Genomic DNA, 17,720 nt, shown 5'->3' on the forward strand with positions numbered 1-17,720 from the left:
TTTTTTTCTAGTTTATGCTACTGGTCTATCGCTGGTTGATAGGAAAGAGGGCATTGTACTCTAACCAGACATTCGGGACTCAGAATAATGACATCTTTACCATCTTACAACTGTACCCACCTGGAACCTGTGGCCTCCTTCCTCACGATGGTTGAGGAGAGAACTGGAGGACTGCATGAGGTTTTTGATACTTTGGTTTGAAATGATACATGATATTTCCATCCACAGCCTATCCACAATTAGTCCCATGACCTCACCTAATCTCAAGAGGACAGGAAATGTGGGGAAACAGATAAAATGTTGGGGCGCCTGGGTGGCTCAGTGGGTTAAAGCCTCTGCCTTCGGCTCAGGTCATGATCCCAGAGTCTTGGGATTGAGCCTCGTATTGGGCTCCCTGCTAGGCAGAGAGCCTGATTCTCCCATCTCCCTCTGTATGCCACTCTGCCTATGTGTGCGTTCTCTCTCTCTCTCTCTCTCTGTCAAATAAATAAATCTTAAAAAAAATTTATACTTCTGCAATTACTGGCCTTAATAAATAAGCTAAGAGATAAAAATCATAAACATTTACTTAGTTTCTTCTGTTAATCATAAAATTCAAAAATACAAAGGAAGATGCTTATTAAATGAATATACTGCTTTAAAATGAAATCATGTGGAAAATAATGAGAAAGCAAACTGATTTTCATGTTAATTTGTTTGTAACTTCTTTCTTAAGGATGCTGGGGAGTTTTATGCTAAATATAAAGAAACAAGATTGAAGAAAAAGGAAGATGCATTGACTAGAGCTGAAATTGAAACACTTCAAAGTGAGTTTTAAACATTGTCTTATTGTGTTAACAATGTCATATGAAACTGATTTTTAAAATTTGGGTTTTTCCCTTAAAGTAGCAGTAACTAAATGTTCTGTGCTTTCTTTACCATCCTCTGAATAGAGTTACTTCTTTAATGTATTGTATGTGGAAAATACTATATTAGTAATTACTGAACCACCCACGGTTCAGTATCAGAGGAGAGATAAAACCAGCATAGGGTCATAGAGTTTCTCAGATCTAGGAGGCATCCAAAATCCAGAAAGTCCTAAAATACTCCAGTGCTGTCGTTGTCGTTGATATTCAGCACCAAGTCTGTCCAGCTCATCACTCAGCTTGCTGTAAAACAGTAGTAAATGGAAAACCTGAAAATATTAAGGATTTTTGCTTTCAAAGTCTTTGTTTCATCAATCAATATATTGTTAAAACAAGAAAACCCTTGACTAAATTATCAATACGTTGAAAAGAAGTCTTCTATTGAACATTAAAGGCAGTTTTTGCTGATTTTAGGAAAAGTTGAATATACAGTTAAGGACGGTGTTTTCCCAGCCCTGGTCTTCTGGTCTGATTTTGCCATATCTACATCTTCCCCACATATATACACCCTTCCCTTTACTTTGCTCTATTTTTATTCAGAGCATTTTACACTACTTGACATTAATTTATTTGTTAATTTACCATCTGGTTCTCCCAATAGAATGTAAGTTCTGGGAGGGTAGGGACTGTTTTCGTTCACTGCTCTGTCTATCCAAATACGTTAAACAGACCCTGCCATATAGTAGTAGGTCCACAGTAAATACTTGTTGACGGAATTTGTGGAGGTGAAATCTCTATTCTTTTAAAAATTCCAGTGTGAGTATTTGGGGTTCAGACTTCCTTTCCCTCTACCTACCTGTGTTCAGAAAGAAGAGCATGGCGTTGGGGCGCCTGGGTGGCTCAGTTGGTGAAGCATCTGCCTTCAGCTCAGGTCATGATCTCAGAATCCTGGGATTGAGCACCATAGAATCAAGCTTCCCGTGGAGCGTCCCCCTCCCTCTGCCCCTCCCCCTCCCTCTGCCCCTCCCCCTGCTTCTCTCTCTCAAATAAATAAAATCTTTAAAATAAAAAAAAATTTTTTTAAAGAATTGTACAGTGTCATGATACCAATCTGGGCACAGGAAACAACACAACAATAATTAATAACTGATCACCTCACACCTATAAATGCACACACTTGCACAGCACACATAGTGTTACAAAATAGCCCGAGTGCTTTTGAGGAGGGTGTACGGTAAAAGCTGTTCCTGCAGCCCATAGAAGTATAGTGGACCCTTGAACAAGGCAGAGGTTAGGAGCACTTACCCCCCTACGCTGTCAAAAATCCATGTATTATTTTTCACTCCCCCCAAACTAAACTACTGATAGCCTACCCTTGACCAGGAGTCTTACCGCGAACTCAATTGATTTAACACATATTTTGTATGTTTTATATATTATATGCTGTATTCTTACAATAACATAAGCTAGAGAAGAGAAAATGTTATTAAGAAAATCGTAAGGTACAGAATATACTTTTACAGCGCTGTATGATATATACTGAAAACAGTCTGCATATAAGTGGGCCCACACAGTCCAAACCTGCATTATTTAGGAGTCAGCTGTAATTTAGCCGAAGCAAACTGGAAGAAAGCAGCTGTGGCATTAGAATACTAGGCATCCAGTTCACACTTAATATATAGAAAAATGGTGGTAACTATTTCCGTTCAGAAGTTCCTTGTTTTCTGCCTTTACCCTGGCACCAGACAATGGTATGAGGAGACAGAAGAAAATTCACGTTCTCTCCAAACCCAAAGAGTACATTGACACTACCTAAAAGTGTGACTTTGAGTATTTTAGTTTCCTATGTGTCAAAAAAACATGTTGGGCTAGATGATCCAGTATTAGTTTTCTATTGCTGCTCTCACAAATGGCCACAAATTTAATGGCTTAAACAGAAATTTATTATCTCACAGTTGTGTAAGACAGAAGTCCAGCATGGGTCTCACTGGGCTAAAATGAAGGTTCACAGTAGGGCTGCGTTCTTTTTCCAGCTTCTAGAGGCCCCCCGTATTCCTTGGATCATAGCCTTCTTCCTCCATCTTCAAAGGCACATGTGTGATGTCTGACTTTTCTTCTGTAGTCACATCTTTCTCTCACAATAACTGGGAAAAGTTCTCTGTTTTTAAGGACCCATGTGATTAGATTGGCAAATTTGGATAATTCAGGATAATCTCCCATCTCAGGATGCTCAACCTTAATCACATCTGCAAAGTTTCTTTTGCCATATAAGGTAAAATATTGCCAGATTCCAGAAATAGAATGTGGGCATCTTTAAGGACCCATTTGTCTCCCTGTTATAATCCCTTGGGTGTCTGGGCGGCTGTAGAACAGGGCAGTTTCTTTTTCATCTTTATGTCTGCGGCATTGACTATGTGGTGTCCTGGCAGATAATAAATGGCTATATTAGATGAATATATGAATTAATGAGCACCTATCCTGTATACAACACTCTTTCAAGGAGCACATAATTTAATTCAAAAAGTTTCAACAGTTATAAATACTAAATAATATCCAGGGGTGCCTGGGTGGCTCAATCAGTTCAGCATCCACCTCTTGGTTTCAGCTCAGGTCATGATCTCAGGGTCCTGGGGTAGAGCTCCGAGTTGGGCTCCGCACTCAGTGGGGAGTCTGTTTCCCCTCTCCCTCTGCTCCTCCCCCTGCTTGCTCTCTCTCTCAAATAAATAAATAATATAATATTCAAGTCAACTACATTATTTTTTAAAGCAGATTTCTGTTAAGAGGGAAGAGTTTAGGATGATAGAGGATTCCATATGAAGGTTGGGGAGGAGGGATGGAAAAATGATTATATTATTATATTAAATCTAAGATAACATAAGAAGCTTATGTTATAGCAATTGTTGAGATAGTTTTAAGTATGTTGAGTAAATCAATAAGTGAAACAAGATCTTAAGTATACTATTTATGTAATTGTTTTTAAGTATAATTGTTACATAAAATTTTTCTAAGCTTTTTAAGACAAGTCAGAAAGAGGGGGAAATCACATTTATAAGAAAAGAGAAAAATATCAAGCTAACCCAAAATTTACCTGTAGAGTCAAGGTGAATATACATTTTATGGCTTTCGTAGACATAGCTTATCATTTTTATGTAGCTTTTGTAACAAACCACTTAATTGTTATAATTTTGGCATATGTATTAGAATTCTGTAATAATGGGTTAAGTATGTACACTGCAACTTAGAAAATAAGGGTTAGACATAAAATATTTATCACAATGTAAGATAATTTATCACAACGTAAAAATTCCTTTTAAAGTTTGTGACCATTTTCACAAAATCACTCAAAGATTTTTGTTCGAACCATTTGATAGAAATTTTGAAACAGATTAATAATTCTCACTTTGTTATTGCCTAATAAAAAAGATGATGATGCAAAGAAAAACGTTTTCAAATACGTAAATACCTGAAAACTGTTTACCAGTACAAATATATAGTAATCTTTTAAAAAGTTTGAAAATTCATCACTAATCTATCAGTTATTAAAATTCAAAATGGAAAAAGTAAATACCAGAAAGCATATTAAAAATAATACTCATACCAGCCATGAGTAATACTCATGTTTTTTATATAAGTAGTGTATATTAGGGAAAGGTGATGATATCTACATCAAAAACGTTAAAGAACAGTCACATTATTAATAATGTCAGAAACTGTCATGTATTTTTTAATGTAGTCTCTAAGGGTTTACATGCAAAGAATCTTTTAATTAATTTTGTTAACTTCATTACAGTGTTCTGTATTGTATACTTTAGAATTAATATATAAAGACCCCAAATCCCCCAGTGTGCATTTCATTTGCCCCTATCCTTCTTAATTTTAAAGACCATCATTGGAATACTGAGTTCATAATAACATTTCCATCTGCTTAATTGAGTAAATGCATCTCATGCAGATTAGTGGTAGCTATTTTATGCTGCCTGTTTTTCATGACCTAATTGTTAATCTGCCCTCAAGTCTATGTACTCCACCGCTGAGATGGTGTGGTATCCTCAGAGGGCCGTACCAGAATATACACTGAGTAAGGTATGGTGGTCTTATTAAAATGGTATATTAGAGGGGGAAATACAAAAAGGGTGATTTCTTAAAAATAAGTATCATTGTTCTGGGAGTCTATGCAAAAAATGCGGTATCTATTTGGAAAAATTTGAAGCACTTATTTCTTTATTACAAATTTAATCAATTTTATGTTTTGGGTTTAAATAAGTTAATATTTATAAATACGACTTTTTCCTTGTTATATTATACATTCTTTAATTATATGAGTTTCATTCTAAGTCAGTAGATATGAATTCTAAGTACTATAATGAAATAGCCCATATCATGAATAGGAAAAAATGAGTTATAAAGAAACTGGTCGTAGGGGCACTTGCGTGGTCAGTCAGTTGAGTATCTGCCTTCAGCTCAGGTGATAGTCTTAGGGTCCTGAGATGGAACCCCACATCCAGCTCCCTGCTCAGCAGGGAGTCTCTTTTCCCCTCTCCATCTGTGCCTCTGCCCAGCTTGTGCAGGGTAGGGTAGGGGGCGGTTCTCTCTCTCACTTTCTCTCTGTCTCAAATACATAAATAAAATCTTTTAAAAAGAAAGAAATTGGTTATAAAGGTGAAATTTTGAATAGATAAAATTGGGGGAAGAAGAAGTAAAATTCAGTATTTCCCTTTCTTTTTCTCTGTACCTTGTATCATTTAAAACAAAACCAAAATCAGGTAATCAAACCTTCACTATCAAGTACTTCTTTTCACCTGCAGAAGTAATAGTCCCAGACATTAATTAATATTTTTCTTCTCGTTTCTTGGTCCCTGTTGCATACCCCAATGATGGACCTCAGTAGGCGTGCCAAGGGAACATTGAGAAGGTAGAGGACAGAATATGCCTTTCTGGGGTGGCAGGATGGGAAAAAATTCACTGAAAAGAAGGAAGACTAGTTTTTAGGAAATACCCAGTTCATGAAGAAAGGAGAGGCTAGTGATGATTTTAAGTTGATTCAGGGGTTGGTGGTGAAAAGGACAAAGGAGATAGGGCAGAGGTAGCCCCAATTTAGGTTAGATCATTATCCTGTGGCAAAATAATGTGCTCGTGGGTGGGAAAATACTGAGATAACTTTTTTCTTTTCTTTTAAGATTTTATTTATCTGACCGAGAAAGACAAGCAAAAGAGGGAACCCAACCAGGAGGAGTGGGAGGGAGAAGAAGGGCTCCCGATGCAGTGCTGGATCCCAGGACCCTGGGATCCTGACCTGAGCCAAAGGCAGACGCTTAACGGCTGAGCCACCCAGGCGCCCCCTAACTGAGATAACTTACGAAAAAAATGTGTACCAGTCACTAGCTCCAGTACATTTAGAAACATGACTGAATAGAAACCCTATCTTAGGGGCACCTGGGTGGCTCAGTGGGTTAAAGCCTCTGCCTTCGGCTCAGGTCATGATCCCAGGGTCCTGGGATCGAGCCCCACATGGGGCTCTCTGTTCAGCAGGGAGCCTCCTTTCCTTCCTCTCTCTCTGCCTGCCTCTCTGCCTACTTGTGATCTCTGTCTGTCAAATAAATAAATAAAAATATTAAAAAAAAAAAAAGAAACCCTATCTTATGAGTCATATTATATAGTAAAACCTGATAGGAGTCCTACTCCCAAGAGTTTATGTGTAGGCAGAGAATATCTAAAGAATAGTGTTATTTCTTCAGTACTTTGCTCAGTAACAATAGAATTTTTTTTAAATCATATAGCTTAAATAAAAATTTGCAATTCTTTCAGCATTTCAAACCATAATCCTAGGTATCCTTAAGTATAATGCAATCTTAGTTTCCCACTGAAATGATTTTAAAAACTTTTTATCTAATTGAATATCTAAAATTTATGGCTTTAGATTAGTTAAATTTGAACTAAGATTTTATTTAATTAATTTACTTAATTTGGAACTAAAAATATACTTATTTAATATTATACTTTTTCTAAAATAATATGCCCATTTATTAGCTTCATGCAGGCAAGTATTTTTGTTTGTCTTGTTTATGGCTGTAATCCCAGAGCCTAGAACAATGCCAGGCATGTGATAGGTACTCAGGAAATATATTTAACAGAGTATATCATCTTTATTTCCATATGTAATGAAATATGGCCCCATGTGGGTGCTGACACTGGAGATTTTAATCCCAAGTCACAAGTCTCTATTCATCCATATTAGGATTTTTTCCTCTTTCTTCATGATTGCTACAATAAAACCACTGTATTATTTCTTTTTTTCTAGTATTTTTCATTGTGGTAAAACGCATGTAACAAAATCTACCCTCGTGACCATTTTTAAGTATATAGTTCAGTGGTATTAAATATATTCATAATGTTGTACAGCCATCACATTACAATGTCTTGTAAAGCTAAAACTTTGTACACATTGAACAGTGACTCCCCATTCTCACCTCCCTCCCAGCCCCAGGCAACCACCACTCTACTTTCTGTCTCTGTGATTTTGAGTACTCTAAGTGTCTCATGTAAGGCTGATCATACAATATTTGTCTTTTGTGACTAGCTCATTTCACTTAGCATAATGTCCTCAAGGTTCATCCATGTTATGGCATGTGTCAGAATTTCCTTCTCTTTTAAGACTAAATATTATACCATTATATGTGTATACCACATTTTGCTTATCCATTTGAATATCTTTCAAGGGATACTTGGGTTGCTTTTACTTTTTAGCTATTGTGAATAATTCTGCTATGAACATGGGTATACGCAGGACTGACTGAGTCCCTGGTTTCAGTTCTTTTGGTATATACACAGAGGTGGAATTACTGTATCTTACTGTAATTCTGTTTTTAATTTTTTTTAAGTCGGCTCCATGACCAATGTGGAGCCCAACATGGGGCTCAAGCTCACAACCCTGAGATAGACATGAGCTGAGTTCAAGAGTCAGATGCTTGGGGCACCTGGGTGGCTCAGTGGTTTAAGCCTCTGCCTTCGGCTCGGGTCATGATCCCAGGGTCCTGGGATCGAGCCCTGCATCGGGCTCTCTGCTCAGCAGGGAGCCTGTTTCCCTTCCTCTCTCTCTGCCTGCTTGCGATCTCTCTCTGTCAAATAAATAAATAAAAATCTTTAAAAAAAAAAAAAAAAAGAGTCAGATGCTTAACCGACTGAGCCACCCAGGCACCCTAATTCTATTTTTAATGTTTTGAGAAACCAACATACTGTTTTCCATAACAGCTGTATCACTTTACGTTCCCACCAACAGTGCAAAATGGTTCCAGTTTCCTCACATCTTTGCCAACACTAATTTTCTGCGTTGTTTTTTTTTTAATTGTAGCCATGCTAATGGGTGTTCCTTTGGAGAAATGTCTATTCAACTTCTGTACTCAGTTTTTAATTGGATTATTTTTTGTTAAGTTTTAGGAGTTCTCTATATATTCTGGATATTAGCCCTTATCAAATATATGATTTGCAAATATTTTCTCCCATTTTGTGGGTTGCCTTTTTTCTCAGTTCACATTGTCTTTTGATGCACAGAATTTTTAAATTTTCCTTTAGTCTAATTTGTCGGTTTTGTCTTTTGTTGTCTGTGCCTTTGTTGTCATATCAAAGAAATCATTGCCAAATCCAGTGTCACTTAGCTTTTGCCCTTTGTTTTTTGTATTTTTTTTTCAAAGAGTTTTATAGTTTAAGGTCTTACATTTAGATCTTTGATCCATTTGGGCTTCATTTCGTAGTGGGTAAGGGTCCAACTTCATTATTTTGTATGTGGCTATCTAGTTTTCCCAGCATCATGTGTTGAATTATTATTTTATTTAAATTTTTACTTTGAAATAATTACAGATTCATAGGAAGTTGCAAAAATAGCATAGAGAGGGTCCTATGTGTCTTCCTGAAAACCAAGAACTTGACATTAATACAAAATGTATATATAATTCTCTACCATTTTATCACAAGTGTGTATTTATGTTACCACCATCCCATTCTGTCACTACCCCTTTATGATCGTACCCATATCCTCCCATTCTCCCATTATCCCTAATATCTGGCAACTACTAATTTATTTTTCATCTACCTAATTTTGCCATTTTGCCTATACGATTTAAAGAATATGATTTTGAGAATCATACACTATTCAACCTTTGAGACTGGCTTTTTTTCACTCAGTTGTTCCATGTATCAATAGTTCGTTCCTATTTATTCTGTGTATGGTTTTACCATAATTTGTTTGACCATTCACCAATTATAGTTTGGTTGTTTACAGGTTTTGACTGTTACAAATAAAGCTGCTGAATGGTCAGGTGTAAGTTTTTTTGTGAACTTCGTTTTATTTATCTGGGATAAATGCCCAGAAGGCAATTGCTGGGTCATAGGACAGGTTTATGTTTAAAGTTTTAAGAAACTGCCAGATTATTTTCCAGAGTGCCTATATAAATTTTTACATTTCTACTAGTAATGTCTGAGAGATCTAGTCTCTGTACCTTTTATCAGCACTTGGGATTCTCAGTGTTTTTATTTTCTAATACATTCTAATACATTTGTGAGAGAGCTCATCATGATCTTAATTTGCATTTCCTTAATGGCCAGTGATGTTGAAACACTCGTGTGCTGACTTGCCATCTGCATGTCCTCTACAGTTTATGCCTTTCGCCTATTTTTTTTTTTTAAAGATTTTATTTATTTATTTGACAGACAGAGATCACAAGTAGGCAGAGAGGCAGGCAGAGGGGGAGAGAGAGGGAAGCAGGCTCTCCGCTGAGCAGAGAGCCCGATGCGGGGCTCGATCTCAGGACCCTGAGATCATGACCTGAGCCGAAGGCAGAGGCTTTAACCCACTGAGCCACCCAGGCGCCCCCCTTTGGCCTATTTTTGAATTGGATTTTTTTTTTTTTTACTGTTGAGTTTGAGAGTCATTTACATAATCTAGATATGATTTCTTTTTCAGATATGTGGTTTACAAATATTTTCTTCCAATCTGTAGCTTTTCATCTTCTAAATAGTCATTTACAGAACAAAATCTTTTAATTATGATGAAGTCCAATTTATTGTTGCTATTTTTTAGATGATGTTTTTTATGTTATTTAAAAAAACTCTTCCCAAGCCCTATTCTAAATATTTTCACCCTTATTTTCTTCTAAAAAGTTTATAATTTTACGTTTTACATTTAAATCTATGATCCATTTTGATCTAATTTTCTATAACATGTGAGGTTTAGGTTTAAGTTTTTTTTTTTTTTTTGCTTATGGATGTATAGCCAGTTTTGCCAACTGTTTTTTTAAACCATTCTTCAAAAAGTGAATTGCTTTTGCACCTTTTGTCAAAAATCACTTGCCCTTGCTTGCATGGGGTTCTTTCTAAGTTCTTCATTCTGTTCCATTCATCTACATTTCTCTTCCTCTGCCAATATGACAGTCTTGATTATTGTGGCTCTACAGTAAGTCTTAAAGTCAGGTAGAGTGATTCTTTCTACTTTCCTATCCTTTTTCAACATGTTTTAGCTCTTCTAGTTCCTTTGCTTTATATATAAATTTGAGAATAATCTTATGCATATCTACCAAAAATCTTGTTGAAATTTTGATAGGAATTATGTTAAACTTGTATGTCAGTTTGGAGAGAATTAATATTTACTAATGGAGTCCTTTAATCTATGAACACAATCTGTCTCTTCATCTGTTTATATTTTCTTTGATCTCTTTCTTTGGTGTTTTGTGGTTTTTAGCATACAGATCCTGTACATATCTTGTTAGATTTATATCTAAGTGTTTCTCTTTTTATTTTGAGTGATTATACATGGTATTGGGTTTTTAATTTCAATTTCCATATGTTCACTGCAAATAAAGAAATACAGTTGGTTTTTATATGTAGGTATGTATCTTGCAATCTTGCTAGATTTACTTGTTAAATACAAGAGTTTTTATGAGATTCCTTGAATTTTTTATGTGGATAATCATGTCATATGACAATAGGGGTAGTTTTTTTCTCTTCCTTTTCAACCTATATGCATTTTATTACCTTTTCATTTCTTATTTTGCTAGCTATACCTTCCAGAACTATGTTACCGAGAGTGGTGAGAGAGGACATGCTTCCTTTGTTTCCAACCTTGGGTGGAAAGCATTTAGCACTTTACCATGAAGTACGTAATCTACAGGGGTTTTGTGTTAGATGCTCTCTATGAAGCTGAGGAAATCTCTTTTCTAAATTTCTTTATCATGACTAGGTGTTGAATTTTGTTAATTTTTTGTATCAATTAATATCATGTGATATTTCTTTGCTTATTAATTTGGTGGATTATAGTGATTGAATTTTGAATATTGAACTAGATTTACATCCCTGAAGTAAGTACCATTTAGCCATAATGTGTAACTTTTTTTATATATTACTAAATTCTATTTGCTGATATTTTGCTAAAGATTTTTGTACCTATATGAGAGATATTGGTTTCTAGTTTTCCCTTTTTGTACTGTCTTTGTATGATTTTGGTATTAGAGTAGTACTAACATCATATAAGGGATTAGGAACCATTCTCCCTTCTATTTTCTGAAATAGACTGTTGAATTGGTGTTAATTCTGTAAACATTTGATAGAATTCTCTGGTGGGACCATTTAAGACTGGATATTTATATTTTAGGAGTTTTTAAATTACAAATTAAATTTCCTTTGTAATTACAGGGCTTACTCAAATATTTCTTTTTATGTCTATTTTATGGGTGAGTTGGGGTAGTTTGTATTTTTCAAGATGGAATTGGTCAATTCCATCTAAATTGTCAAATTTATGTGCGTATAGTTTCTAATCCTAATTTATCCTTTTGATGTCTGCCTGTCTTGTAGTGATTTCTCCTGTTTCAGTGCGAATACTGGTAACTTCTCTTTTTTTTTTTTTTCTTTCTCAGTTTTGCCAGATGTTTGTCAATTTTATTGATCTTTTCAAACAGCTTATTCTTTGTTTCATTGATTTTTTTTAATCTATTGCTTTTGTTTTCTATTTCATTTATTTCTGCTCTTATTACTCCTTCTGCTTTCTTGTGCTTGTTTTTTTCTTTTTAAGATTTTTTATTTACTTATTTGACACACAGAGAGAGAGATCACAAGTAGGCAGGCAGAGACGGGGCGGGGGTGGGGGGAAGCAGGCTCCCTGCTGAGCAGGGAGCCCGATGAGATGCGATGCGGGGCTCTATCCCAGGACCCTGGGATCAGGACCTGAGCCGAAGGCAGAGGATTAACCCACTGAGCCACTCAGGCGCCCCTCTTGTGCTTCTTTTTATTTTGTTTGATTTTGACGTGGAAGCCTAGATTAAGGTCTTGAGGCTTTTCATCTTTTCTAAAGTAAGCTTTTAGTGCTTTCAATTCCTCTCAGCACTGTTTTGGGTGTGTCCCACATATTTTGATACAGTACATTTTCATTTGATTCAGTTTAATATTTTTTCCCTTGAGACATCCTCTTTGATAACCTGGATTACTTAAGTATTTAAATATTAAGCTGTTTAGTTTCCAAGTATTTGGGGATTTTTCTGTTCTCTTTTACTGATTTTTGGTTTGATTCCATTTTTGTCAGAAAACCCATTCTGTATCATCTCAATTCATTTAAATTTGCTGAGGTGTTTCATGGTCCAAGATAGGTTCTAGGTTAGTATATATCTCATGGGCATTTGAAGAGAATGTGTACTCTGCTGTTTAATGAAGTATTGTTATAGTCCCCAAAGTCCCCAAGACTCTATTCTTTTTTCCCCCCTCTGTTTTTCAGATTAGACAATTTCTATCATTCTCTCTTCAAGTTAATGGATTACTTTCTCTATTCCATTTTTCTGCTGAGTTCTCAGTCATTAAATTTTTAATTTTAGTTAGCACATTTTCAGTTCTGATATTTCCATTTGGTTTTTCTGTATGTCTTCTGTGTCTTTGCTATTGATTTTTAATTTCTTCATTTATTTTGAGAATGTTCATTACTATCAAACCATTTTTATATGGCTACTATAAAATCCTAGTCAAATACTTTGGATCTCTTTTTCATCTTGTTGATTATCTTTTTTCATCCAAATCGAGATATTCTTGATTCTTGGTATGATGAGGGATTTCCCAGGTATCCTGAGATTGAGCCCTGAGTTGGAGTCAGTGTGGGGCTTCCCTGCTCAGTGGGAGCCTGTGTCCCCCTCTCCCTCTGACTCCCCCCACCCCGCCCCGCTTATGCTCATGCTCTCTCTCTCTCAAATAAATCTTAAAAAAAACAAAAAACAAAACTTCGGCATTTGGGGTATTATGTTATAATACTCTGAATATACTCTATCTTAGCTAATGTTCTCTGACAATGCTCTAGCTGAACTGAAAAAGGGGAAAGTTGCTGCCCTATTACACTGTTACACTCAGGAAGTCCACGGCCTGTTTTACAGCTGAGGGAGAGGGTGCTTGTGAATCTTCTTAGGGCTGGGCAAGTGTGGGTGTTCTCGATTGCCAATAGGCCACACTGATAACACTCAACTGACATCCCCTTGCTGGGATAGGCAAGAATGCCCACTTACAGTTCCTCGCCAGGCCTCTGCTGATGCTGTGGAAGGTTGGTCTCTTTACTTCTGGGCAGTTGTGAAAGCACTGACTCTCCTCAAGGCTTTCTCTGAAGTCACCGTGGCAGGGAGGGGAGGGATGCCTCATTACCTCTGGGTAGACATGGAAGTCTAGTTTTCCCATTAGCCTACGTTAGCCCTACCCCTATCACTGACTTTACAGGGGAAGGGGATCCTTATTATCTCTCAGCAGGAAAGTCTTTTCCACATCCTCCTGGTATGGAGCTTGGGGGGCATTATTACAGCCTCACAGTGGCAGAAGTCTAGGCTTCTTGTTAGCCTTCGCTGGCAAGAAAAGGTTGGCCACAATTCTGTCCCTTATTTGCTTGAAGTGTAAATCCATTATTACCTAAGCTTGTCTTACTATGCAAGGAAACTGAGGGCGCTCACCACCTCGGTGTTCGTCATGTCCGCCATACCTAGCTGGCCTGTCTTCTCTTCAAAAATCAGTCTTCCTGTGCTTGTTTTATATATACTGTTTAGGGTTTTTCCATTTTGTTAGGAGGAGGAGTATGAAAAAGTACTTTTACCCCATTTTTTTAGAATTGGAAGTTTTGAATTACTTTTTTAAAGTGATTTTTTAAATTTCTTTACAAAAGCATCAAACACTTGGAATTGTGATACAGTACCCCAGAATTAAATATAAACAACTACATTTACTTATTTGCTTCTTTATAACTGATTCTCTATAAGAAGGCAAAATTACTCCTGAAGAGGTGGCTTCTAGCTTATGTACATTTTTTTCAAGCAGTACTTTAGTGTTCAAAATAAAGAAATTGAGAGAAGCTAAGTAATATGACATACTTCATAAGCAGTCAGTTCTATGACTTGTTCCCCTTTTAGGAAAAATATTTTGAAAAACAAAAGCCTGGTCTATAACTTGAGCTCATATGGTACTCTGGTGACACCATCCCATCCTAGTTTCTTGATAGTTTTATATTAGAATCACCAGTCATTTAAGTTACCAATTGTCTAATATAGTATTAGGGACTTTAAAAAAAAAAATCACCCGTCTTAAAATCCTGAAAGTACATAAAAGTATGTAAACAGTATAAGGTAAAATATAGTAGTTAGATACCACATAATTTCTAGTTAAGGTAGTCCCTTTTAAATAGAACTGTTCCCACAGTACTGTATTCTTAATGTGCGTTATTCTTGGCATATACTAAATTGACAAACGTGGATGAAATGTGAGTGAATGAATAAATGATCTTACTCCTACCTTCAAAGTTTCCTGTTCATCTGGCAGGCTTTTTTTATTGAAAAGGAAATAAAATTCTTAGAAAATTTTGTATTAATTTGTTCTTCTTTGACCTTTTCCTTTAGTTGTTTCACCTGGCCCACGTATGCATTTTAGGACTTCTTCCTTTCTCCAAAACTCCCCTCTTTGTATCTTATGTATATTATGTGTATTATGTATATTAGGATAGTAAATTTTAAATCTTGAGAATACTATGTTTTTGCACAGTTCTTTACAAGTTCTTTATATTCTAAGTACCATTCTAATCATTTTATATGCTTTAATCATTACTCCTCAGTAATAATTCATGAGATGTAGTATTACCATTATTCCCATTTTACAAAAGGACTTTAAGCAAAAGAGCTAGTAAATTGTAGAAGCTGAGTTTTAGTCCCAGATCTGTCCACAGTGAGAGCTTTTCCATTCATTCATTCATTCATTCACTCACTCATTCACTATTTATTTAGCACCAGATGTTGTCCCAAGCACTGGGAATTCAGTAGTGAACAAAATAAGTAAGAATTTTTGCCCACATATGGGGCGCCTTGGTGGCCCAATAGGTCTGACTCTTGATTTCAGCTCAGGTCGTGATTTCTGAGTCGTGGGATCAAGCTCCTATGTAGGACTCCACACTGAGCTTGGTGTCTTTTTGAGACTTTCTCTCCCTCTCCCTTTACCTTCTCTGTCTGTCTCCTAAATAAACCTAAAAAAATTTTTTTAAATAAAAGAATTTTGCCCATGTAGAAAGAGTCAATAGAATGAGCAGTGATAAATGCTGCAGTAAAAAGTCACAAGGAAGAATGATGGGATATATATATATATATATATATATATATGTGGCAGGCCTGCTGCAGGGACAAAGAAGACCTCAGTAATGAAGAGACATTTGAGAAAAGACCTGCAGGAGGTTAGGGAGTAAGCAAGACTGGTGAGGGAGTGGGTTTCAGTAGAGGCAACAGATGAAAGCTTTATGTGTTGTTGATTTTATTTATTTGTCAGAGAGAGAGCGTGTGTGCACAGGCAGGGGCAGTGAAAGTCAGAAGGAGAAGCAGGCTTCTGGCTGAGCAAGGAGCCTGATATGGGACTCGATCCCAGGACCCTGGGATCATGAACTGAGCCACCCAGGCATCCCGAAAGCTTTATGTTTTTGAGGAACAGCAGGAGGCTGGAGAGTATTAAAATGAGGTCAGATAGATGATGAATGGTGTGAGGATGGGAGGCATAAATCACTTAGAGCCTTATACTGTAAGAACTTGGCTTTTACTCTGGAATGGCAAGTCCTAGGAAGGTTGAGCAGAGGACTGACATGATTTAATACATGTTCTAAGAAGTCTGGCTGTGAGGTTAAGAACAGACTGAAACAAGGACTTGAAACAAGGAGACCAATCAGTTGGGAGTTGTTTTAGGAATCCAGATAAGAAATGATGATGGCTTGGATCAGAGTGATAAAAGTAACAAAATGGAATTCTTATGTATTTTGAAGTTAGAGACAAGATTTCCTACTGGATTTCATACAGGATATAAGAAGAAGGGAAAATTGTTAGCTCCAAGGTTTGGAACCCCAGGAGGTTGAAGGAATGGGAACTATATTGGAAGAAGCAGATAGAAGCGAAAGGAGTTTTATCAAGAGCTTAGTCTAGCACATAGTTCTAAATATTCTCCTTAATATTAGGAGCACATTCCTGTACAAGTCAGGATCTAATTCCCGCAACTGTGCTGTGAGATAGGTAGGGCAGATATTTCGTTTTACAGGTGGAGACTTAGAGGTCAGTAATGTGAAGGAAGTACTAATGTATTGACATATGACTAACGATACAGAACCTAGTTTTTCTGACCTCTTGTTTTCTCATTTTTCTGCCACTTTTTATATTAATGACATTTCAAATCTCCTTACTATTTTGATAACTTTTCTGACATCATCTGTATTTCTGTCTGTCATTCTGTATTTTAAGTATAGTGCTCAAAACTGATTAAAACTTCCTTCCTATCCACTTCCAAGTTACATTCATTAATATCTGCTGCACTATTGTCTGAGCATTTCCAAGGGGAAATTCTCTGTGCCTGCTAGAAAAAGAAGGTAATGAGTTAAGATGTTATGACTTTGCTCAGTTTGAACTCTTTTCCACTGTTTTCAAAACTGTAGAGGTACAAGTGTTAATCAAGACCTAAAGAATTATCCTCAGGTTCATGGTCAAAGAGCCCAAATTACTATTCAGCAAATGTGTCTTAGCATAATAAACACTTCTGCAATGTGTGACAGGACGTATTTGATCTAAGTAACTGACTTATTAGTTGAATTGTTCAGTGTAAGTTTCCAAATATATGAGAAGGTAGGCTACTTAGGCCAGAGTTTTTTGGTTTGTTTTTGTTTTTGTTTTTGTTGCTGGATCCAAACTCTGCATCATTTTGTTGACTAAGAGCATTAAATGGAAGGACCCCCTTAAAATGATATTTGGCTCATTTCTCATTCCTTTGACAGTCATGTTGAATAAATTTTTCTTTTGAGAGGAAACCATTTCTCTTCAGTCACTAGACACTTAAGGTATCACGAGTTTTACTTCTTTTTTGATTTGTTTATTTTGGATTTTGTTGTTTGATTTTTGTTGTTGTTTGGTTGGTTGGCTAGTTTTTGTTTCTAGCCTTTGTCAGGCTTGTTATTAAGAACCAATCTATCTTAACTTGAAGCCTATAACTTACTAAATTTCAGTAAAACTTACTCTTCCAAGGGAGACAAACCATAAGAGACTCTTAATCTAAGGAAACAAACTGAGGGTTGCTGGAGGGGAGGGGAGTAGGTAGATGGGGTGACTGGGTGAAGGGCATTGGGAGGGTATGTGTTGTTGTGAGTGCTGTGTATTGTGTAAGACTGATGAACCATAGACCTATACCCCTGAAACAAATAATACATTATATGTTAATAAAATAAAAATAAAGACTCTTCCAGCAAAAATAGTCTTTATTTTTTTTATTTAACTCAAGAACTGCCCTATAAAATTCATCATGCTGCTAAAAAAATTTCTTAGATTTGTGTTTCTTGGATGAACTATGAATAGGGATGTGTTTATAACA

General features: G+C 36.3%; 1 protein-coding gene across 1 annotated transcript in view; it reads left to right on the forward strand.

Annotated features, from left to right (window-relative positions):
• DNAJC1 (DnaJ heat shock protein family (Hsp40) member C1) overlaps positions 1-17,720 on the forward strand; it is a 215,946-nt gene that overhangs the window by 81,012 nt on the left and 117,214 nt on the right. Inside the window, exon 7 of the mRNA XM_032880835.1 lies at positions 716-806. Within this exon, the coding sequence (XP_032736726.1) occupies positions 716-806 (91 nt within the window). The remainder of the gene's footprint in view (positions 1-715; positions 807-17,720) is intronic.

Source organism: Lontra canadensis, unplaced genomic scaffold, assembly GCF_010015895.1.
Source record: "Lontra canadensis isolate GAN:19392208 unplaced genomic scaffold, GSC_riverotter_1.0 scaffold72, whole genome shotgun sequence".
Classification (NCBI taxonomy): Eukaryota; Metazoa; Chordata; class Mammalia; order Carnivora; family Mustelidae; genus Lontra; species Lontra canadensis.